Source organism: Papio anubis, chromosome 7 (assembly GCF_008728515.1).
Source record: "Papio anubis isolate 15944 chromosome 7, Panubis1.0, whole genome shotgun sequence".
NCBI classification, from domain to species: Eukaryota; Metazoa; Chordata; class Mammalia; order Primates; family Cercopithecidae; genus Papio; species Papio anubis.
Genome location: NC_044982.1, coordinates 39,356,400 through 39,380,789, shown reverse-complemented (window position 1 = coordinate 39,380,789; position 24,390 = coordinate 39,356,400). Strand labels below are relative to the sequence as shown.

The window sequence follows — 24,390 nt, the reverse complement described above, 5'->3', positions numbered from 1 at the left end:
GTAGCTGGGATTACAGGTGTCTGCCACCATGTCTGGCTAATTTTTGTATTTTTAGTAGAGACAGGGTTTCACCATGTTGGCCAGGCTGGTCTCAAACTGCTGACCTCAAGTGATCCATCCACATGCCTCGGCCTCCCAAAGTGTTGGGATTACAGGCGTGAGTCACCTCGCCCAGCTGAAATATTTCAGTTTTGACTTGTATTTACTTAGTTTTGGACATAGCTAAGTTTCTTCTGTAAAGATAGGTCATTCATTGTTGGAAACTTAAATTCATACAAGGAGTTAAACAGTTACCAAGTAAATAGTCTTTTATGTGATGTCAGTATATGACTTGTTTTTGGAATATACAGTTATCTTTTTAAAAAACTTTGTTTCTTAGCCAGGCACAGTGGCTCATGCCTATAATCCCAGCATTTTGGGAGGCCGAGGTGGACAGATCACTTGAGCCTAGGAGTTCAAGACCAGCCTGACCAACATGGTGAAACCCTATCTCTACTAAAAATACAAAATTAGCCAGTCGTGGTGGCCCATTCCTGTACCCACCTACTCAGGAGGGTGAAGCGGGAGGATCACTTGAGCCTGGGGAGGCAGAGGTTGCAGTGAGCCAAGATCATGCCACTGCACTCCAGCCTGGTTCACAGAGCAAGACCCTGTCTCAAACAAATAAATAAATAAATACATAAAAATAAATTTGGTTTCTTTGAGATATAATTTACATGCAGCAAGATGTCATTTTAAGTGTATAATTTGAGGTTTTGTGTTTCTTTTAAAACCAGCTGAATAGGTATAACTTCAATTAAAATTCAGTAATTTTTTTTTTTTTTTTGAGATGGAATTTCACTCTTGTTGCCCAGGCTGGAGTGCAATGGCACAATCAAGCGATTCTCCTGCCTCACCCTCCCAAGTAGCTGGGATTACAGGCATGCACCACCACGCCTGGCTAATTTTTGTATTAGTAGAGATGGGGTTTCACCATGTTGGCCAGGCTGGTCTCGAACTGCTGATCTCAGGTAATCCACCCACCTTGGCCTCCCAAAGTGCCGGGATTACAGGCATGAGCCACTGTGCCCAGTAAAATTCAGTAATTTTAAGTGTTCAATTTAATGAATTTTCAAAGTGGGTTTATTGAGGTATAATTTATATTTTATAAGATTTAGGGTTTATGGGGACAGTTTTAGTAAATTTATATAGTCATGCAGACTGTCACTGAAATCTAATATTAGGATGTTTTTATCACATGAAAAAATTTCCTCCTTGCCTTTTTCAGTCAGCATCTGCTTCCATCTCCAGGAAACCACCAAACTGCTTTTTGTAGTAGCACTAGTTTTGCATTTTCTAGAAATTTTGCACAAATGGACTCATACTCTTGTGTCTGGCATTGTGTTTTTGAGACTGTCCGTGTTGTTGGATATGTCAGTAATTTGTCCTTTCTTATTGTATTTTTTGTTTATCCATTTTATTTCATTTTATCCATTGTATTCCATTTTTTATCTATTCCCAGCTGAAAGATAGTGTATGGTTTTAGACTATTATTAATATTGCTCCTGTGCATACTTATTACAAATCTTTCTTCGTGATTTTTACAGATAAAAATATGTTTATTTCTTTCTCTTGTGTGGAATGTCTCAGTTATATGGAAACTATATGTTTAACTTTTTAAGAAACTGCGAGACTCTACAATTTTACATTCTCATCAGCATTGTATAGGGGTTCCCCTTCCTTCACATTCTCTCCAGTGCTTAATATTACCACTTTTTAATTTTAGCCATTTTCTTGTTTGTAGTGTTATTTCATTGTGTATTTTTAAAACAGCATTATTGAGATAGAACTCTCATACTATACAATTCCTCTGTTACCAGAAAGGGTTCCCGATCCAGATCCCAGAGAGGGTTCTTGAATCTTGCATGAGAAAGAATTTGGGGCAAGTCCATAGAGTAAAGTGAAAGCAAGTTTATTAAGACAGTAAAGGAATGAAAAAATGGCTACTCCATAGGCAGAACACCGACATGTTACTTCTTGATTATATGCTGAGTGAGGGGTGGATTCATGAGTTTTCTGGGAAGGGGGTAAGCAATTCGTGGAACTGAGGATTCCTCCCCTTTTTAGATCATGTAGGGTAACTTCCTCACATTGCTGTGGCATTTGTAAACTGTCATGGCACTGGCAGGAGCGTCTTTTACCATGATAACGCATTATAATTAGCATATAATGAGCAGTGAGCACTACCGGAGGTCACTTTCATGGCTATCTTGGTTTTAGTGGGATTTGCCTGGCTTCTTTACCTCAACCTGTTTTGTCAGCAGGGCCTTTGTGACCTGACTTTGTGTTGACCTCCTGTCTCATCCTGTGACTTAGAATGCCTAACCTCCTGGGAATGCAGCCCAGTAGGTTACCCAGCCCCTATTCAAGATGGAGTTGCTCTGGTTCAAATGCCTCTGACACATCCAAGTGTGCAAATTCAATGGATTTTAGTATATTTAGAGTTGTACAACCATCAGCGCAGTTAATTTGCATCATCCCCCAAGAGAAACCTGCATGCCTTGGCCATAATTATCCCACCCATTCACCCCCAGTTTTAGGCAACCGCCGATCTACTTTTTGTCTCTCTATATTTGCCTCTTCTGGATATTTCATAAATAGAATCATACAGTATGAGGTTCTTTGATGCTGGCTCCTTTAAATCCTGTTTGCAGGGGTAATCTATGTTGTAGCATGTATCACTACTTCATTTTTATTTTCCAGTAATGTTTCATATAGGATTATACTACTTTTAATAAATTCATCAGTTGAACATTTGGGTTTTTCCTACTTTTTTGCTATTATAAATACTGCTGCTATGAATATTTTTGTACAAGTTTTTGTGTGTGTGTGTGTGTGTATGTAGATGTATGTTTTTTTTTTCTGTTGGTTTATACATAGGAGTAAAATTGCTGATACGGTAACTCTATGTTTAGCCTTTTGAGGAATTGCCAGACTGTTTCCAATGTGTTATTGGAAAGTTTCCATTTGATATTCCTAAGGGCACTAATATGCAACAACATAGATTTTTAAATTGATATCCATTAGATACAGGGGTTGTGGTGCATTTTTATGATTTCTTACTGAGAAATCCTAGCTATCTGCAGACAGAATTGGTTATCATATTGAATTAGTCTTTCTCTTTCTCCTTTACCCCCTCAAAAACACTGCAGACATTTACATTTGATCAATTGTCTCATTTTTCTTTTTCATAGAATAAGAAAGCCTGAGTTTTGTGAAAAACCAGAAGAGAAACTAAAAGGACAGTAGAAAAGGTTTTTCCAGTTTGCATAATGTAAGTTCTTTTCACTTTTCTTGGCTTGAATCCTGTGTTAGCTGACAAAGCTGTTTCTATGGAAACAAATAGTTTAACTTCTTAGAATGTCAGAGGAATGCTGATCACTTAAAATGAGACTTCCCAGCTGCTGGTCAAAGGGCATTACTTGCTGGAGAAAGAGGGGAAGGATGAATTCAAAAAATTCTAGAGTTCTGGACACTAGTATAGACTGAACATGTTTATGCGTATGAAGTATATCTCTTCCATTTTCCTCTGCCTAAAAATTAAGATACTGATAATATAGGAAATTGGATTTCTGCTGACCTGTCTTGATTCTCAGCTCTTAAACAGATGGTTCTATTTGTTGGTACCCTTTTCAGTGGGACTGTACCCTTTAGACTATTTCAGTCCCTCTAGTCTCAATCATTTGCACTTGTTGTGAAGCTTATTTAGCTTCCCTTTGCCCCTTTCTCCCGCAGCTAAAATGCTTTCTCCCTTACTAGTTTGAGGTTATAATTGAAACAGCTTTGGCATGCCAGCCTGAAAATTTTTCTTGCTTTGTGGACAATGTACAGATTTTTGTATTTGTGTTCATTTTCCTAGAATTAGGGAACAGGGATTCTGATGAGAATTTGAAATGTAGTCCTTTGAAGCTTTCTTTCTTTCTTATTTCTTTTTTTTTTAAACTTATAATTGGAAAGTTGAGAAGAAAAGAATTAGGGCCAGTTACTGGTAACTCTGCTGTCTTCATAAGATGGCCTGTTATTTACACACAATGAGGTAATGCTCTAGTTCAGTCATTTACCAGCTTCTGAATTGTCAAAGGCCGGGTTTGTTTGTTTGTTTGTTTGTTTGTTTGTTTTTAAGAGAGGATGAGTGCAATTGCTTTGGACTGGGAGGACTTTTTCACTTTTATAATGTGTATAGACTACATGTATGAGCTATAGTATTAGTAGAGTGCCTGCTTAAAAATTGTAAACTTGATGCTAAAACTACAGGATACCGTATAATGTTTCTTTAATTCTGAAAGAACTTTAGGATCTTTCCTTGCCTTCATTAAATTAACTTGTGAGCATTATAGAGTTTTTGGAGTGTTAAATGGTGAAGTAATTATTTAACAAGGTAGTCTGGAAAGATTTCTTGTAGATTTAGGGACTTGAGGGAGGTCTTGAAGGTAGAAATCAACGGAAAAGTAGTTCACTAGTCATTTGGGCAGAAAGATGGGATAGACACAAATGAGGAAGGTAAATCAGAAGGCTCATGCAGGTGAGTAGTAAAAGATAGAGCTAGAAATCTTGGATTCATTTTGCGAGTTTGGACTTTATTCTCTAGGTAGTGTGAAAGCCATCAGAAGTTCTGAACAGAGGAGTGGTTTGCTCATATACTTAATTAAGCGAACCACTTACCAGGTATCATGGCTATAGAGGTGAACAAGACAGATTCTGGCCAATTTCCCTTGACTTTACTTCTATCTGATTCTCCTGTATTCTCCATCATATTTAGTTTCATTGTCATCTACCTACTAAGCCAGGGATAGTGGTTAAGAGTGATGGTTCTGGAGTTACATTGCCTAGGTTCGTATTCTGAAGCCTTCTGTTGTTTGGCCTTCTGCTGGGCAATGTTATGGATCCAGAGATGGGTCAGCCTGGTTCCTGACTTCAAGGTGCTTCTAGTCTGATGAGATAGAAAGGCAGAGATATAAATAGCAGTAGTCCAGCTTCATCAAGAATGTGACAGGGATTATAGGATTCCAGAGGACAATGTATTTGAGCTCAGACTTAAAAGAGTAGGCAAAGATTAGATCCTAGGCAGTCTGATTCTGGAGGCTGTTCTCTTAAACATGCTGTCTTGGGTGACTGGATGGATATAGTAACATTAGTTAGAATTGAAAACAGGGAGAGGATTAAAGAGAGTAGGAGGAGATTAAAGGGAAATATGAGTTTAATTTTGGAGGTATTTCTAGATTCTTATGGGAAATTCTGATAGATAGAATAATAGTCAGCCAGGTGCGGTGGCTCACGCCTGTAATTCCAGCACTTTGGGAGGCCGAGGCTGGCGGATCACGAGGTCGGGAGGTTGAGACCAGCCTGGCCAACATGGTGAAGCCCCATCTCTACTAAAAATACAAAAATTAGCTGGGCATGGTGGTGGGCACCTGAAATCTCAGCTACTCAGAAGGCTGAGGGAGGAGAATCGTTTGGACCTGGGAGGTGGAGGTTGCAGTGAGCTCAGATCATGCCATTGCACTCTAGCCTGGATGACAGAGTGAGACTCTGTCTCAAAAAAAAAAAAAAAAAAAAGAATAATGGTCAAAGATCTTGTCTCAACCATAGTATCTAGCCAGGGGTAAATAATTAAATTTGTGTACATATCACTCCTCTTTTTGAAATCTTTGATGATTCTCTTATTCTACAGAATTAAGGATTTATATTTAAGACCTTTCATAAGATGGACCCAATCAAACTTTCTAGTCATATCTTCCACTTCTCTCTTGACTCTTTTAGTTCAACTAGCCTTATTTGTACTTTCCCTTCACACCTTTCATCTTCACACCTTTGGTTCATATGGCCCCTTTCTTATTTCTCCATCTTGTCCTTAAGGCCTACTTCCAACCTCATTTTTCATCTAGAAAATGGGCATATTTGGATCTACTTCTGGAGTTGTAATGAGGAATAAATGAGTGAATACTATGTGAAGTACTTGCAGTATTGGCTGGCACATAAAGAAGTGCTCAGTAAATGTTAGCTGTAGTTGTAGTTGTTACTACTACTACTACTATTCCTACTCCTACGACTTCCTTCTCCTCCTCCTCCTTTACCTCTTTTATTCACTTTTTGTCCTCCTATTTGAAATAGACACTAAGTTCTACTGATTCTGTAACCTACATATTGCTTTTTTTTTTTTTTTTTTTTTTGTGAGTCAGAGTCTTGCTCTGTCTCCCAGGCTGGAGTGCAGTGGCATGACCTTGGCTCACTGCAACCTCTGCCTCACAGGTTCAAGTGATTCTCATGCCTCAGCCTCCCGAGTAGCTGGGACTACAGGCACAAGCCACTATGCCTGGATAATTTTTTAATTTTTTTGCATGATTTTGTAGAGATGGGATTTTACCATGTTGCCCCCAGGCTGGTCTCAAACTGCTAGTCTCAAGTGATCCACAGCCTCAGCCTCCTCAAATGCTGGAATTACAGGCATGAGCCACCATGCCTGGCCTGTAACCTTCATATTTCTTGAATACAACTTCTTCATTCTCACTGTCCTAGTTGAGGACCCCATTTCTAATAGGTGCTTTCAGTCTGTTCTCATTGCCACCCTTCAGTCAGCCCTCTACGCTTCAATAGGAGTGATATTTCTTTTTTTTGTTTGTTATAGTTTAAGTTCTAGGGTACATGTGCACAACATGCAGGTTTGTTACATATGTATACATGTGCCATGTTGGTGTGCTGCACCCATTAATTCGTCATTTACATTAGGTATATCTCCTAATGCTATCCCTCCCCGCTCCCCGCTTCCCCTACCCCACGACAGGCCCCAGTGTGTGATGTTCCCTACCCTGCGTCCATGTGTTCTCATTGTTCAATTCCCACCTATGAGTGAGAACATGCAGTATTTGGTTTTCTGTCCTTGTGATGGTTTGCTCAGAATGATGATTTCCAGCTTCATCCATGTGCCTACAAAGGACATGAGCTCATCTTTTTTTATGGCTGCATAGTATTCCATGGTGTATATGTGCCACATTTTCTTAATCCAGTCTATCATTGATGGACATTTGGGTTGGTTCCAAGTCTTTGCTATTGTGAGTAGTGCTGCAATCAACATACATGTGCATGTGTCTTTATAGCAGCATGATTTATAATCCTTTGGGTATATACCCAGTAATGGGATGACTGGGTCAGATGGTATTTCTAGTTTTAGATCCTTGAGGAATCGCCACACGGTCTTCCACAATGGCTGAACTAGTTTACAGTCCCACCAACAGTGTAAAAGTGTTCCTATTTCTCCACATCCTATCCAGCACCTGTTGTTTCCTGACTTTTTAATGGTCACCATTCTAACTGGTGTGAGATGGTATCTCATTGTGGTTTTGATTTGCATTTCTCTGATGGCCAGTGATGATGAGCATTTTTTCATGTGTCTGTTGGCTGCATGAATGTTTTCTTTTGAGAAGTGTCTGTTCATATCCTTTGCCCACTTTTTGATGGGGTTGTTTGATTTTTTCTTGTAAATTTGTTTAAATTCTTTGTAGATTCTGGATGTTAGCCCTTTGTCAGATGGATAGATTGTAAAAATTTTCTCCCATTCTGTAGGTTGCCTGTTCACTCTGATGGTAGTTTTTTTTGCTGTGCAGAAGCTCTTTAGTTTAATTAGATCCCATTTGTCAATTTTGGCTTTTGTTGCCATTGCTTTTTGTGTTTTAGTCATGAAGTCTTTCCCCCGTCTATGTTCTGAATGGTATTGCCTAGGTTTTCTTCTAGAGTTTTTATGGTTTTGGGTCTAACATTTAAGTCTTTTATCCATCTTGAATTAATTTTTGTATAAGGTATAAGGAAGGGATCAGTTTCAGCTTTCTACATATGACTAGCCAGTTTTCCCAGCACCATTTATTAAATAGGGCATCCTTTCCCCATTTCTTGTTTTTGTCAGGTTTGTCAAAGATCAGATGGTTGTAGATGTGTGGTATTATTTCTGAGGGCTCTGTTCTGTTCCATTGGTCTACGTCTCTGTTTTGGTACCAGTACCATGCTGTTTTGGTTACTGTAGCCTTGTAGTATAGTTTGAAGTCAGGTAGCGTGATGCCTCCAGCTTTGTTCTTTTGGCTTAGGATTGTCTTGGCAGTGCCGGCTCTTTTTTGGTTCTATATGAACTTTAAAGTAATTTTTTCCAATTCTGTGAAGAAAGTCATTGGTAGCTTGATGGGGATGGCATTGCATCTATAAATTACCTTGGACAGTATGGCCATTTTCACAATATTGATTCTTCCTAGCCATGAGCATGGAATGTTCTTCCATTTGTTTGTGTCCTCTTTTATTTTGTGGAGCAGTGGTTTGTAGTTCTCCTTGAAGAGGTCCTTCACATCCCTTGTAAGTTGGATTCTTAGATATTTTCTTCTCTTTGAAGCAATTGTGAATGGGAGTTCACTCATGATTTGGCTCTCTGTCTGTTATTGGTGTATGGAAATGCTTGTGATTTTTGCACATTGATTTTGTATCCTGAGACTTTGCTGAAGTTGCTTATCAGCTTAAGGAGATTTTGGGCTGAGACGATGGGGTTTTCTAAATATACAATCATGTCATCTGCAAACAGGGACAATTTGACTTCTTTTCCTAATTGAATACCCTTTATTTCTTTCTCCTGCCTGATTGCCCTGGCCAGAACTTCCAACACCGTGTTGAATAGGAGTGTTGAGAGAGGGCATCCCTGTCTTGTGCCAGTTTTCAAAGGGAATGCTTCCAGTTTTTGCCCATTCAGTATGATATTGACTGTGGATTTGTAACAAATAGCTCTTATTATTTTGAGATACGTCCCATCAATACCTAGTTTATTGAGAGTTTTTAGCATGAAGGGCTGTTGAATTTTGTCGAAGTCCTTTTCTGCATCTAGTGAGATAATCGTGGTTTTTGTCTTTGGTTCTGTTTATATGATGGATTATGTTTATTGACTTGCATATGTTGAACCACCCTTACATTCCAGGGATGAAGCCCACTTGATCGTGGTGGATAAGCTTTTTGATGTGCTGCTGGATTCAGTTTGCTAGTATTTTATTGAGGATTTTTGCATTGATATTCATCAGGGATATTGGCCTAAAATTCTCTTTTTTTGTTGTGTCTCTGCCAGGCTTTGGTATCAGGATGATACTGGCCTCATAAAATGAGTTAGGGAGGATTCCCTCTTTTTCTGTTGCTTGGAATAGTTTCAGAAGGAATGGTACCAGCTCCTGTTTATACCTCTGGTAGAATTCGGCTGTGAATTCGTCTGGTCCTGGACTTTTTTTGGTTGGTAGGCTATTAATTATTTCCTCAGTTTCAGAGCCTGTTATTGGTCTGTTCAGGGATTCAACTTCTTCCTGGTTTAGTCTTGGGAGGATGTATGTGTCCAGGAATGTATCCATTTCTTCTAGATGTTCTAGTTTATTTGTGTGGAGGTGTTTATAGTATTCTCTGATAGTAGTTTGTATTTCTGTGGGATCGGTAGTGATATCCCCTTTATCATTTTTTATTACATCTATTTGATTCTTCTCTCTTTTCTTCTTTATTAGTCTTCCTAGTGTTCTATCAATTTTGTTGATCTTTTCAAAAAACCAGCTCCTGGATTCATTGGTTTTTTTTTTTTAAGGATTTTTTGTGTCTCTATCCAATAGGAGTGATATTTCTATAAAAATGAATGTGATCATGTCATCCGCTGCTTAAAATCTTTTAATTATTGTTACTATTTTCAGGGTAAAAATCTAAAACTCTTCTCAGTATAGTTTCCTGCTTACCTTTCCAGTTTTTTCATTATTCATGTACAGCATGCTCCCATTGTCCCATCCAGCTTTATCGTATTCTCTTGTGTTTTCATAAAGTGCCATTCTGTCATACTCTTCCTTCCTATTGGTCATGTGAGTCTGTCTGCATGGAATAGACCTTTCTGCTGTCTGGCTAATTTTTAGTTACCCTTTGAAATCCAGTTCAAAGAAATGTATCCTGATGTTTTTAGTGTTTCCTATCACCTTTTACCACAGACCAAGTTTTATAGTTCATTGTCTGTGACATTCCAAGTTGAGTTGAACAGATGTTTATTGGACATTTCTTATGATATGTATTAGGCTAAGCACTGGAGCTGTAAAAGTAAGACATGACCCCTCTCTCTAACAAATTTAGAATCTGTTGAGTTTGAGGAAAAATAATCATTTATTTTCTTTGCTTTCTCTCCCAGGAGACTGAACATTCCTGGGGAGATAACCAAAATCAAATTTAAAGCAGATTACTACCAGGTTATAGAAATTTTTCTGAGAGCAAAAATTGGATCCAGATATACAAGTATGATAATAAATAGTACAAGCATGAGAATTTTGACCTTGAATGATCTGGCCCGGTCTCTCTTGCATGACTTCTAATTTTCCCTCATAGGGTAGTGAGTATGGACACAGATGTAGAGCTTTTAAGCTGAGTTTTAAATTTCAGATCATAATTTATATATATATAAGTTAAAAACATATCATTTAATATTAAATTTGATTTTTAATATCCAGTAATTATTATAGAGAGGGTTGAGAGTTTTAATTTTCTGAAAATATGTACACTCCTGGATTTTTAAAGTTAAACATAGCACTGTAGTAACTCCTACACAGTTTTTCTGCTTACTTGTAAGGAAAACATTTAAAAAGCTGAATTTGCATTTGCATGTAATCAGTGCCTAACATAACTTAAGAATTGCCTAACATAAATCAAATAGCTGTCATGTTAATGAAAAAGAAGGCAATCTAATGGTAAATAAGGTACTTACGTGTAGATCACAGAAGACAAACTTTGGATGAAAGACAGAAAAATCTACCAAAAATTTTGTGCAAATGTAGTTTTAATAATTGACTCATGTAACTGGCATCCACTTTCCTGATTGTTGGACTAGGGGTTTTCCTGATAGCCTACTTGAGTTTGTATTAAGCATTTTGTCTTCTGTCCCTGTTTGCATTATGACCGAAGATGTTTGAGAAAGGATTGGCTGGTATTAGGAATATTATCTGAAAACCTGGCTTTTGCTTAGTTGGCATTGTGCTCTAACCAACCTGTTTACTTAAGTGATGCCCAACTCAAGGAGGTTGTAGGTTTATTATTGTAAATATTATTGCTCTTGAGTGAAAAAAGGCTAATTAGATTTAATGTGTGGGTTTACATATATGTAAACAACCTGCCTATGTATGCCTGAGAAATAGCTCAATGAAAAGCCAGAGTTATCTGATAAAATATTTTTATTTTCTAAAATATGTTGAAAGATTTTTAAAATAGGAAAATCAAGTTAATACTGGTAATCAGTGTAAGTATACATTAGCTCATGTGAAACTCAGAACAGTCAATCCTATAAATAAAGCTTCCAAGTGAATCTGAGAGTCAAAGAGAGAAAATGACTGGTCTTAAATCATAACACTAGAGGATTGAAAGTTCAGTTTTCTTATCTCCCTGCTTACTGTTATCTTTTTGCTGTACAGTATGACTCTCAAAAGTTTTTGGAAACAGATACTACCATTTTCTCTAAATGAATCATTGTAATTCTTGTATCGTTAACCCCAATTCTTTTTTTTTTTTTCCCCCCGAGATGGAGTCTCGCTCTGTCACCCATGCTAGAGTGCAATAGTGTGATCTCAGCTCACTGCTGCCTCTGCCTCCTGGGTTCAAGCGATTCTCCTGCCTCAGCCTTCTGAGTAGCTGGGATTACAGGCGCCCGCCACCATGCCTGGCTAATTTTTGTGTTTTTCTTAGTAGAGACGGAGTTTCACCATGTTGGCCAGGCTAGTCTCGAACTCCCGACCTCAGGTGATCCATCTGCCTTGGCCTCCCAAAGTGCTGGGATTACAGGCGTGAGCCACTGCATCCGGTCCAATTCTTTTTTTTTTTTTTTTTTTTAAATGGGATCAATCATAAAGACTGATAACCCATGTAATCCTTGTTTCAATGTAGTTTTGTCTTGTAGCTGCCTCAGCTGCTAATTGAAGTTTCTTATTCGTTGGGCATGTTCTTCATCTCAAAAACTCCTAAAAATGAATTAATTATCCCCCAGAATACTGCTTGTATTTCAAGTAAGGTACAAACAAGGCTGCTATATGCCAAATCGGTTGATTGTTCATCAATTTCTTTAGCAGTTAACTAATAAGTTATTTCAATCTCATGTTAATTGTTGAGCATAAAGTACCGTGTTGAGACAACTACTAAAAGATGATTAAAACACCTTTTATGTTTGAAGCCAGTAACGTGTTCTGTACCAAACTAGTACCCCAAATTTTTTTACTTTCCTACTTTTCTAAACTTTCCAGTACTGTATATCATTTTTCTTAGCTTTAAAATTGAATAGTATGTTTCACATTCTTGGAAAGGGACTTTTTGGGGGAGAGGGGGAATCTTGGTTTGCTCACCATTATCTGTAAAGTGAAAGTACTTAATCTACATAGCAAAATAATATTATATACTTATTATTTTCTGTGTTGTATGGAGATTTAGAAGTGGGCTATGTAAAAACCTGCTTTTATATTGTAATTCTTATACTTTTTTTTCCCCCATCTTTCCCCTTAGATTTCCTTCATGGATACTTTTTCATAGCATTATTATGTGATGTGAGAAGTTTTTTTGGTCTTTTTTTTTTTTTTTTTTTGAAGTAACATGGATTTTATACTACAGAATCAAGAGAATTGGCTTATAGGAAAAATTGATTTATAAAAAGTGGTACAGGTTTTTATAGATAACCATGACAACATCCCATATGAATGGGCATGTTACAGAGGAATCAGACAGCGAAGTAAAAAATGTTGATCTTGCATCACCAGAGGAACATCAGAAGCACCGAGAGATGGCTGTTGACTGCCCTGGAGATTTGGGCACCAGGATGATGCCAATACGTCGAAGTGCACAGTTGGAGCGTATTCGGCAACAACAGGAGGACATGAGGCGTAGGAGAGAGGAAGAAGGGAAAAAGCAAGAACTTGACCTTAATTCTTCCATGAGACTTAAGAAACTAGCCCAAATTCCTCCAAAGACCGGAATAGATAACCCTATGTTTGATACAGAGGAAGGAATTATCTTAGAAAGTCCTCATTATGCTGTGAAAATATTAGGTAAGTAAAAATAGAGGGATAATAGAAAACATTTTGCTTTAATTTATCTGTGCCTTTTAACGTATATGGGAAGGAAGAGGGTTTAACAGAATGTAAGTAATGACAGTTTGAATTCCAGACCAAGATCCTTTGTTTTCTTAGAAACGCCATATAGCTATTATTTACTATTACCAACATAGAACTAAAAGCATGTGGTTTAAATGTTCAGTCACTATAATGTGTTTTTTAGATATTAAAGAGTTTTCATGGGCCCTAACATTTAAAGCCTTGAAATTTACCTTTTATATCAAACTCACAAACTTTATGCAAAATACTAAAAAACAATTTTCAGATTTTGAATTTCTGATTTCCTTCAAGTTTGTAAAATAGTAATGAAATTAGTAACTACAGTTTAAATTCTTTGATTTTTTAAATTAATGATTGTCAATAAGAAGAACTGGTATTGTTCATATGGTATCATAAACATAAAATAGTGGTATTTTCTATATCCCCAAATTCTGTTCTGTGGGGAAAAAAACAAAACAAAAAAGTCCTATGAGATATAAGTAGATACAACCAAACCAAAAGAATTCTGTGACCAAATGGATTTTGAGCACTCTGGGCTAAATAAATTAAATAACTTCTTATCACAAGACTTCTCCTAGCTGTTAGAATGTTACTAGGCATAGTGAATCTACAAGAGACATTGATATCAAATGCATGTTTCGAAACTTAGAATATTTAATCATTGAATTTACTGCCTGCCCTTCTTGCACGTGCACATACACCCAGGTGCTCACTGAACTAGTGTTAGGGGAGCATTTTATTTTTTGGTGGTTTTCTATGTTTTAGGTGCGAAAAAAGATATATTTCTACTTTTTTGTAGGAGGAGAAAGTTTTTATTGTCGTTGTCGTCATTTTACCATTCATTTAGGGATCTGTTGAGCCTGTACTAAGTGTTTTAGCAAACATTGTTTCATGTAATAAAATAATCCTGTTAACAGTACTCTGTAATCTCCATTTTGGAGATAAAGAAATTGAACCTTAGTTAAAGACACCAGTGGTAGAGCCAAGTTTGAATTTGCCAGATCGGATGTTGATGTACTGCACAAAATGGAAGGTTTGAATGGAAACCAGGATCCAGCCTGCACTTCACTCACCAGGCCAGAGCTGTGGCTACCCAGAATAGAGCACCTTTTTGTAATTTGGCCAGAGGTACCATGTATATGCCAGATTTGTTCCTCATTAAGTCTCTTTATTCCAAGTCTGGAGCAATTTCTTTTCTTTTTGAAGTGGAGTCTTGCTCTGTTGCCCAGGCTGGAGTGCAGTGGTGCATTCTCAGCTCACTGCAACCTCCGCCTTCCCAGGTTCAAACAATTCTCCTGCCTCAGCCTTCCGAGTGGCTGGGATTACAGGCATGTGCCACCACACCTGGCTAATTTTTGTATTTTTAGTAGAGACAGGGTTTCACCAGGTTGGTCAGGCTGGTCTTCAACTCCTGACTTCGTGATCTGCCCTCCTCAGCCTCCCAAAGTGCTGGGATTACAGGTGTGAGCCACTGCGCCCGTCTCAAGTCTGGAGCAGTTTCTACTACATCACGTCATCTTCTTTTGTTTGTTATAAATTTTTATTCAGGATCCACATTTCATATGTACATGCTTCTCTGTGTTTTAAGAAATCATAGATAGGTGTTTAGTCATAGTGAAGTCTGCTAAATTCCTGCCTTCAGATATTTTAATTACAGTGAAAGCTAAAAGATTACATATTTTTTTAATACATTTATGTGAAGGAATTTTATGCTCTTTTTTCCTGAGGGTTTTATTAGAGTAAAAATACTTCATTCCTGATTGCTTCTTACTAGCCTTCATTTCCCACCACTCTATTATTATTTATTTATTAAAATATTCTGAAAATATTTTATTGGAGAAAGTTTGTTATATCCAGTGCCAACCTGGATTGATTCTTCTGTTTTTCTGTTTACATTCCCATAAGATTAATGTATTTGTCCATTTGATTTACTTAGAATCAGGTGTAAGTATCCATCTGATAGGTAATATTCATGTAATCACAGTGAAGAAACAAATATAGCTTCAGCCAGCTTCACTTAGTAAGAGAACATTTGTGAGTTTATGGTTTTGTTTGTTTTGCCTAAGCACAGAAAATTGGACATCATTTCTCTTAAAATTTTTTTTTTCCTTTTTCCTGTTTCTGTTTGTATGTTCTGTTGCTGACTTTTTTTTAACAAATTCAGATTAAAGGATACCTCTATTCCAATGTGTAATCTGCTGTAGTTTTTAAAAGTACCTATGTGTGGTCCTTGAATTTAAGGCAGTTTTATATATTTTATTTTAAAGTAATTTGAAATGTCATAACAGGTATTTGTAATTCATTTCTTGGACAGGAGAAGATGTATTTTGAGAAATAAATGATATATTTTATGTTAATATAGTCAACACAGATATCTGTTATGTAAGAATCATGAGAAATTAGCATAAGGTATAGTTTGCTTTTGTCCGTCATAGCCTCAGGTTTTTAAGTTTTTGTTTAAAATGAAGTGTAATAGCTTTTTGCCAAACTTTTTTTCTTGTTCATAATCTGCTAACACATCAAACTGTAAGAGAAGTACTCCCTGAACATTGTGTGTGTCTCCTTGCTAGTATTTGATTAATACCCGCCCGTATGACAGGAGACAACGTCTCAGCCTTTTTCACAGCAATCTTGTTTTAAATGAGGGAAGAATGGGCAACTGATTTATTTCTTTGAGAGGAAGCCTTCAGTTTCTAAATAATACATCATCATTTATCTGTGAGTAGACAAAGTATTCTTTTAAGAATCAAAAATGTGATTGGCAAGATTAAGTAATTGGGTGGTTTTTAATGAAAAGTATTTGTAAATTTGACAATGTATGATAATAAAAGTGCAGGGATGGAATTGACAGAAAATACTCAGAAAGGATGAACTGAATTTTCTTATTTAAAAGCAGTTAGAATTTTTTTGAAAGATAAAAAATAGTGATATGGGAACTAGATTTCAAATGAATAATTAGTATTATAAATGATAAAAATTTTGGTATTAGGGAGGCTTTCCTTAAAATTGGCATTAGTTTTTAAAGCTTGCTTTGTTACAAATATTATTGTCTTTGTTCTCTTTCATAATCAGAGCAAACTACCTTGTCAGAGAAATCTTCAGAAAAGAAAATAATGCAGGTTAGAGCAGGTTAAGCTAGAGTAGGGTAATTTTCATATATTTCTATATTATAGATTTCACTGTTTTTGTGTTCTCAGATAATAATTTTGGGCCAGGGATGTGGACAAGGAAATATAGAGATAGAGTACTTAAAGGGAACAAACTAGGGATGACTGCCGTCTATCTCATATGTGACTATAAAATTGTTGTCTTTGAAGCAGTGTCAGGAAAGGGAACACACACACCCATATATATCTGTGGTAAGCTGTTTAGTGGTTAATAAAAAGACTCCTGGAATTTGTGATTAGGGGCTTTCTAATCTTTGAGATACTATCAGTGTGAAGAAGGAAAAACACACCACGGGGAAGAAACTGGGATGAATAAAGCTAAGGAATAAAATATTTTCATAGAATTAATAGCATGTTTCAGTCTTAATTAGTGTCCGCATATTTTTTGCCAGATGTCTCTGGATGTTCAAACTATTAGGTCAAAAGATTATTGACATTTTAAAGTAAAATAGCTCTTTCACATTTCTGTTAAAAGCTCTGGCATTTAACTGACTTTTGATTGTTCATGGGGCATACTGGAATTTTGTGTGATTGTAAACTTTTTTAAAGGTTGGCTTTAAGATAAAATGTATTTCAAGCCAACAGACAAAATCCCAGTGCCAGTAAATCCTGAACTTTAGTTCAGCCTGCTTCTGAGAAGTTAATTATTTTTACTATCAAATTTTTTTTAGCTGTTGTTATAGATATTTCCAAATAAATGTTATTAGCCATTCCTTCAGGGAATTTTTTTACCTTCCTGGAATTGAAATAATTAAATCTGTTGTCACTAGATTTAATGTTTGAGGTGTTGGGATCATTTGAGAATTCTGTGATTTAGTCAAGTTGCTAAAATTAGACCTAAAGATGTAAAAATTCATTAGAGTATATGTATAGTCATGTAAATTTTATTAAATACACATAATTCTATAGAAAAGTAACTGCTACATCATTCAGTCTTTGACACAATACGTTAAAACTTCATTCCACTTATTAATCAGTAGTAGATTTTAAAACTTATTTCTGCCTGCAGAGATTTGCTTTGTTATCTTACGGCATATTCAGAAATGTATGAGGTTGCTGCACGTTGGAAAGTGCAGGGATATTAGAGTCAAAACTGAGTTTAAATACTTTTTAAGTCACTGAATTGCTATTAACGTTGGGCATGTTACTTAATTTTTCTGAGCCTCAGTTTCAGGATTTTCTTGAGGAACAAATGGAAAAAGCATTTGAGTCAGTGGCACACTACAGGTTTGAATGAAATTTAATTTTTGTGAGAACCAGAAGCTACAGAGAGATCATCTAACCCTGTAGTCCATAAAATTAATTTGTGGATCTTAACCACTGATTTCTTATTTCATTTTTAAAATAACAGCTTCATTAAGATATAATTCACATACCATAAAATTTTGTCTTTTAAACTGTAGAATTCATTAGTTTTTAGTATACTCACAAGGTTGTGCAGGCAGACATGGTGGTTCACGCCTGTATTAGTAGCATCTTTGGAGGCAGAGGCAGGAGGATCTCTTGAGCCCAGGAGTTTGAGACCAGCTTGGGCAACATAGACCCTGTCTCTTAAAACAAACAAACAAACACAAAACACACACACACAAATCAGCTGGGCATGGTGGCATGCTTCTGTAGTCCCAGCTACTAGGGAGGCTGAGGCAGGAGGATTTTTTGAGCCCAGGAGATTGAGGCTGCAGTGCTAAACAAACAAACAAACAAAAAAACCAAGGTTGTGCAGCCATCACCACTATATAATTCCAAGATATGTACCCATTAATGGTCACTCCCTATTCTCTCCACCACCTGGCCCCTGACAACCACGAATATACTTTGTCTTTTTGGATTTGCTTATTCTAGACATTTTATATGAATGAAATTACATAACATAGGCTCTTTTGTGACTGGTCTCTTTTCACTTACCATTACGTTTTCAGGGTTCATCCATATTGTAGCATGAATCAGTACTTCATTTCTTTTTTATGGATGAATTAATATTCCACTGTACCAATATACTACATTTTGTTTTTCCATTCATCTAGGTTAAAAAAAATTTTTTTTAATTTATATTTTTTTGCAGAGATGGGGTCTCACTATGTTGTCCAGGCTGGTCTTGACCTCCTGGCCTCAAGCGATCCTCCCACCTTGGCCTTCCAAAGTGTTAGGATTACAGGCATGAGCCACCGCAATTTTAATTCCACAGGTAGATATCCTGGAAACTGATGTAATTTCCTCCTACTTAGTAATATTAAGTTCCCCATCTGAGTATCATATTTGACCCTCCAGTTTAGAGGAAAAGAAATCTTAAAAGTTTCAGAAAAAAGTCATGAAGTTGGTTGGAGTTGAAATTTCTGAGGACAGGTTAAAAGAATCAGAATTACACGATGAAGTGGAGAAGCTTAATGCTGGATATAGGTCCCTAGAAGCTATCTGTTTTAATATGGGGCAAATGAGAGTAATATATAAAAATAAATGATGCCAATCCAGATGGAGATTCCTTGGGTAATTTTTCTCTTTTTGAGACGGAGTCTCGCTCTGTCACCCAGGCTGAAGTGCAGTGGCACGATCTTGGCTCACTGCAAGCTCCGCCTCCCAGGTTCACGCCATTCTCCTGCCTCAGCCTCCCGAGTAGCTGGGACTACAGGTGCCCGCCACCATGCCCGGCTAATATTTTTGTATTTTTAGTAGAGACAGGGTTTCACCGTATTAGGCTGGATGGTCTCGATCTCCTGATCTCGTGATCCACCTGCCTCGGCCTCCCGAAGTGCTGGGATTACAGGCATGAGCCACTGCACCCGGCCTCCTTAGGTAATTTTAATGTTTACCCTTATAACCAAAAAATTTTCGCATAGCTACCCACAGTTCTAGGCATTGGAAAGTAGGATTTTCTGATAAAGTAACTCTTGGTGATTGCTTTCTGTTGCCTATTTCACAGTCTTCATTCTTCTACCTTTTAGACTGCCAGGAGAGGGCAAGGAGGGAGGACAGAGTTTACGAGGGTGGATTTGTGGACCAATGTGTATGTTTGTATTTATCTGATTAGTTGTATCCCAAAGCCAAATGTAAGTGAATTTTCTCACTTTAGAATAATATATTCTCTCTTTTAAATAATCAAGAGTTAAGTGTTGCATGAAATATTAGAGAAGATGGGAACTTAATTTCTACTGAAAAATCAGGTAAGAGGAAATAGGTCCAACTACAGGGCAAATAATTTAAACTAGATATAAAGAAATTCCTTGTAGGAAATTTGTTACAGGCTTGAATTTATTACCAAAGCTAGATTTGCTATGCCTGCCTCTACCTTCTCTTGCCTCCATCCTGCCTTAAGTACTTACTTCCTTGTCCACTCCCAACCTAGCACATATGTCAGACTTTCTCACTAGCCTTATGGTTCTTCATTTCTCTCTTTATTTCTCTGTCCGTATGGTTCCTTCTTGTGTCTGTTGTCTGTCTGGGATTGGGGAAAGGAATTTCTTCTTTCTGTCCTCTGTCCTCTCTTTGTTGTCTCTGTGTCTTCATCTTTATTATGGAAGAGTGTACTTGACAGGACTGATTTAGTTACATCTGAATGGATTTTTAAAACTCCCTGCAGAATTGTATAGAATGTTGAAAAACTTAGGTGGATTTTTGTTTTAAGTAACAGATATATCCATGAAAGAATGGAACTTTTCTTTGAGTGGGTGGAAAATTAACTGTTCGTAGCCAAGCGTGGTGGTTCATGCCTATAATCCTAGCACTTTGGGAGGCCGAGGTGGGTGGATCGCTTGAGCTCAGGAGTTGTAGATCAGCCTGGGCAACCTGGCAAAACTCCATCTCTACCAAAAAAATACAAAAATAGCCAGATGTGGTGGAATGCAACTGTGGTCCTAGCTACTTGGAGGCTAGGTGGGAGGATCACTGGAACCTGAGAAGTCGAGGCTGCAGTGGATTCTAGTTGCGCCACTGTACTCCAGCCTGGTGACAGAGAGTGACCTGGTCTCAAAAAAGAAAAAAGAAAATGTTCTTGAGTTAATACATGTTTGTGAAGTGCTTTTAAAAATGTACCCTTTATGGCTGGGCGTGGTGGCTCACGCCTATAATCTCAGCACTTTGGGAGGCCAAGGTGGGTGAATCACTTGAGTCCAGGAGTTCGAGACCAGCTTGGGCGACAGTGAAATCTTGTCTCTACAAAAAATGCAAAAAAATTAGTTGGGTGTGGTGTTATGCACCTGTAGTCCCAGCTACTGGGGAGGGTGAGGTGGGAAGGATCACTTGAGCCCAGGAGCTCAAGGCTGCAGTGAGCCGTGTTCACACCACTGAACTCTAGCAGGGTGACAGAGCGAAACCCTGTCTCCAAAAAAAAAAAAAAAAAAAGGCACTGGAGATTCTGGTTATGATTAAATTAGAATTGTGGCAAAATAGGTCTTTTACATTTCCTTAGCTTTTTTTCATAAATATATTGGATTAAAAGCCATTGTTCTGCTATAAGAAAAAAGGATGAAATTGTATTAAGTATGTTATAGTTAAGACTACAGGGATATCAGTTAAATTCTAGTTATAAAAAGCACTCTAGTAGAAAAATGGGCAAAAGATAAAATGGATGAAAGAAGAAATTCAAATGGCTATAACTTGTAAAAATATGTTCAATCATACCAGATCACCAAAAATTAAAAGATTGATGATTCTTAAATTGGTGTGTGTTCGTGAAAACAGACATTCATGTGCATTGCTGATAGGGATATGAATTGGTACAAATCCAGAAGGCAGCTTGGCAGTATGTATCAAAGTGTTAAATGTTTTTATTATCTGATTAATAATTTTATCCTAGAAATTTATTCTAAGGAATTGGAAAACAGGTTGCAAAACAACATTTACAGTGTCATCTATATGGTTAGACCAGCATTTTAGAAGTTTGAAAGGCTATATGGCATAGCAAAATAATACCAGTAGTTACAGCCAAAAGGTAGAAGTACAGGTAATTTTCAAAATAATGTCAGTATTTTAGTATCCTTTTGAGTGGCTTTGGTACATAAGAGAGATTATGCAGAAACTCCTTGGCTTTAAAAAATTTAAATTCCCCTGAGGTTGAAGAGACCCAGTAGGGATACAGTTACCTTCTGGGCTGTCTAAGGCTGCTTGTTGATTTCAGTCAGTGGTGAAATCTGAGGCTCTCAGTCTTTCACAATACCCTAACAGCCATGCTGGGGCCCTTTTTTTTCCTTTCATTTTTCTTTGAGACGGAGTCTCACTCTGTCACCAGGCTGGAGTACAGTGGTGCGATCTTGGCTCACTGCAACTTCCGCCTCCGAGGTTCAAGCGATTCTCCTGCCTCAGCCTCCCAAGTAGCTGGGACTTTAGGCATGCACCACCATGCCCCGCTAATTTATTTGTATTTTTAGTAGAGTTGGGGTTTTACCATGTTCGCCAGACTGGTCTCGAACTCCTGACCTCAAGTGATCTGTCCTCCTGAGCCTCCCAAAGTTCTGGGATTACAGGCATGACCCATTGCTCCCGGCCATGAGGCCCTTTTAACAATTACTAAAGGCCTTGAAAGTATGGCTCACACCTGTAATCCTAGCGCTTTGGGAGGACGAGGCAGGAAGATTTCTTGATGCCAGGAGTTATAGACTCCATCTCTACAAAGAAAATTGTTTTAATTAAACCGTAATTTAATTGTCTACTCAGAGAAGTCTAGTCCCCATAAGATTGTAGCTTATACAAAGCTTAACTGCTCTGTTGCTTTTATAATTTCTTTTTCTTGTAAGATATTTAAATGTTTTCCTATTTTGCTTTTAAGATACTTTAAGGCTGTTGAATTCTTTAATCTCTTAGGGAATTCTTTGGTAACCTCATTGTATGTGATGGAATCTGACATTTTATATTCTTTCTATCTAAATATTAGCTTATGGTTAAATTCTGGCTATCCCTTAACTCTTATCTAGCTCTGGGCTACAGCTGCTTCTTATGTCATTCTAATGACAGTTTTGACTTTTAAATTTTTTGCCAAATTTTTCTTCATTTTAAACTACTGATGACCATACATATATGTATGTTTAGAGAATAATGACAAGGAAAAAAGTTTTGTTTTCTTTATTTCCTTTTTTTTTTTTTTTTTTTTTAAACAGGGTCTCGCTCTGTCATCCAGGCTAGAGTGCAGTGGCATGATACTGGGTCACTGCAACCTCCACCACCTGGTTCAAGTGATTCTCCTGCCTCAGCCTCCCAAGTAGCTGGGACTACAAGAGCACGCCACCATACCTGGCTAATTTTTGTACTTTTTTTAGTAGAAATGGAGTTTCATCATGTTGGCCAGGCTGGTCTCAGACTCCTGACTTCATGTGATCCACCTGTCTCAGCCTCCCAAAGTGCGGGGATTACAGGCATGAGCCACCATTTCATGTGGCCGACTTTTAAACCTTATAAGTCTTTATAAAAAAGACTTTTTTTCCTGTCATTATTCTCTGAACAATATAATATAACAGCTATTTACATTATATTAAGTATTATAAGTAATCTAGAGCTGATTTTAGGTAACCGGGGGATGTGTATACCTTATATGCAAATACTACACCATTTTATATAAGGGACTTGAGCATCTGCAAATTTTGCTATCCGTGGGAGGTCTTGGAACCAATCTCCCACTGATACCAAGGGACAACTGTATATATAAAATAAGGAAGACTAAATATATATATGTTTAAAAGGAAGACTCAAGTTGTTTTGATTTGGGGCAGGAAAGATAGGGAACCTCAAGAATCAACCGAAGAGCTGTTAAAATCTATTTAAAAATTTAACTGCTCTTCAAATTGTGGGATACAAGATAAATAAGAGTCAGTGGTGTTTCTGCAGACCTTATAAGAAGAGAGCTGACAAAAAGGCACATTGGGAAGATTTTTTTCCATGTCTTTTTGGTTTGTTTGTTTGTTTGTTTGTTTGAGACGGAGTCTTGCTCTGTCACCCAGGCTGTAGTGCAGTGACACTATCTCGGCTCACTGCAAGCTCCACTTCCCGGGTTCACGCCATTCTCCTGCCTCAGCCTCCCGAGTAGCTGGGACTACAGGCGCCCACCACCACACCCAGCTAATTTTTTTGTATTTTTAGTAGAGACGGGGTTTCACCATGTTAGCCAGGATAGTCTCAATCTCCTGACCTCATGTTCCGCCTGGCTCAGCCTCCCAAAGTGCTGGGATTACAGGCTTGAGCCACTGTGCCCGGCCTCCATGTCTTTTTTATACTATGTCTTTGACTGTATAAGTCCTAGTATGTGCTCTTAAGTTTTTCCTAGACTCATTTACAGGTTTAATTTTAGTCAAAATCTCAATAGGACTTTTCTTTTTGAAAGACTAGGAAAGAGGAAATGGGAGGTAACTTGAAAAAAGTGACTTATAACCAATTTACAATAGTCAAGAAACTTAAAGAAAGATCAGGTACTTGTCATATTAATATGAACAAACTTTATAATGCTACTCTAATAAAACAGTATAGTTCTGATAGACCAGTGAAATAAAGACAGACTCTGATATGTGTAAGAATTTAGTGGCATTATAAATCAGTGGAAAAGGAATGATTATTTGATGAGGTCTCACTCAGTTTTCCAGGCTAGAGTGCAGTATAGTGATCATGGCCCCAGTGGATTCTCCCACCTCAGCCTCATGAGTAGCTGGGACTAAGGTGCATACCACAATGGCCTGGCTAATATTTTGTATTTTTAAAAATTATTGTTATTTTAAAAAAAGACAGGGTCTCACCATGTTGCCCAGGCTGGTCTCAAACTGCTGAACTCAAGTAGTCTGTCCACCTCAGCCTCCCAAAGTGCTGGGAACACAGGTGTGAGCTGCTGTGCCTAGACATTTTTTGTAATTTTTTAGTAGAGACGGGGCTTCACATGTTGCCCAGGCTGGTCTTGACCTCCTGGACTCAAGCAATCCACCCGCTTCAGCTTCCCCAAGTGCTGGGATTACAGACCTGAGCCACTGCGCCTGGCCAGGAATGATTATTTAATAAATGGTACCAGAATCATTGGTTAATTGGAAGAAAAATAAAGTTAATTTTTTTCAGATCTATGCCAAAATAAATTCTAGATGAATTAAACTTAAATAGAA

General features: G+C 37.5%; 1 protein-coding gene across 6 annotated transcripts in view; it reads left to right on the top strand.

The window, feature by feature from the left end:
- The window catches only part of MPP5 (membrane palmitoylated protein 5), a 93,197-nt gene that overhangs the window by 27,352 nt on the left and 41,455 nt on the right, over positions 1 to 24,390 (top strand). For 2 of the 6 annotated variants that reach the window (XM_003901941.3, XM_031669100.1), the window contains exons 2-3: positions 3,234 to 3,313; positions 12,556 to 13,094. In XM_003901941.3, coding sequence (XP_003901990.2) covers positions 12,728 to 13,094 — 367 coding nt within the window. In that variant the 5' untranslated portion in view covers positions 3,234 to 3,313; positions 12,556 to 12,727. Of the gene's footprint in view, positions 1 to 3,233; positions 3,314 to 12,555; positions 13,095 to 14,582; positions 15,879 to 24,390 lie in introns of those variants that run through there. The other 4 variants (XM_031669101.1, XM_031669102.1, XM_031669103.1 and 1 more) reach the window with 3 other exon arrangements.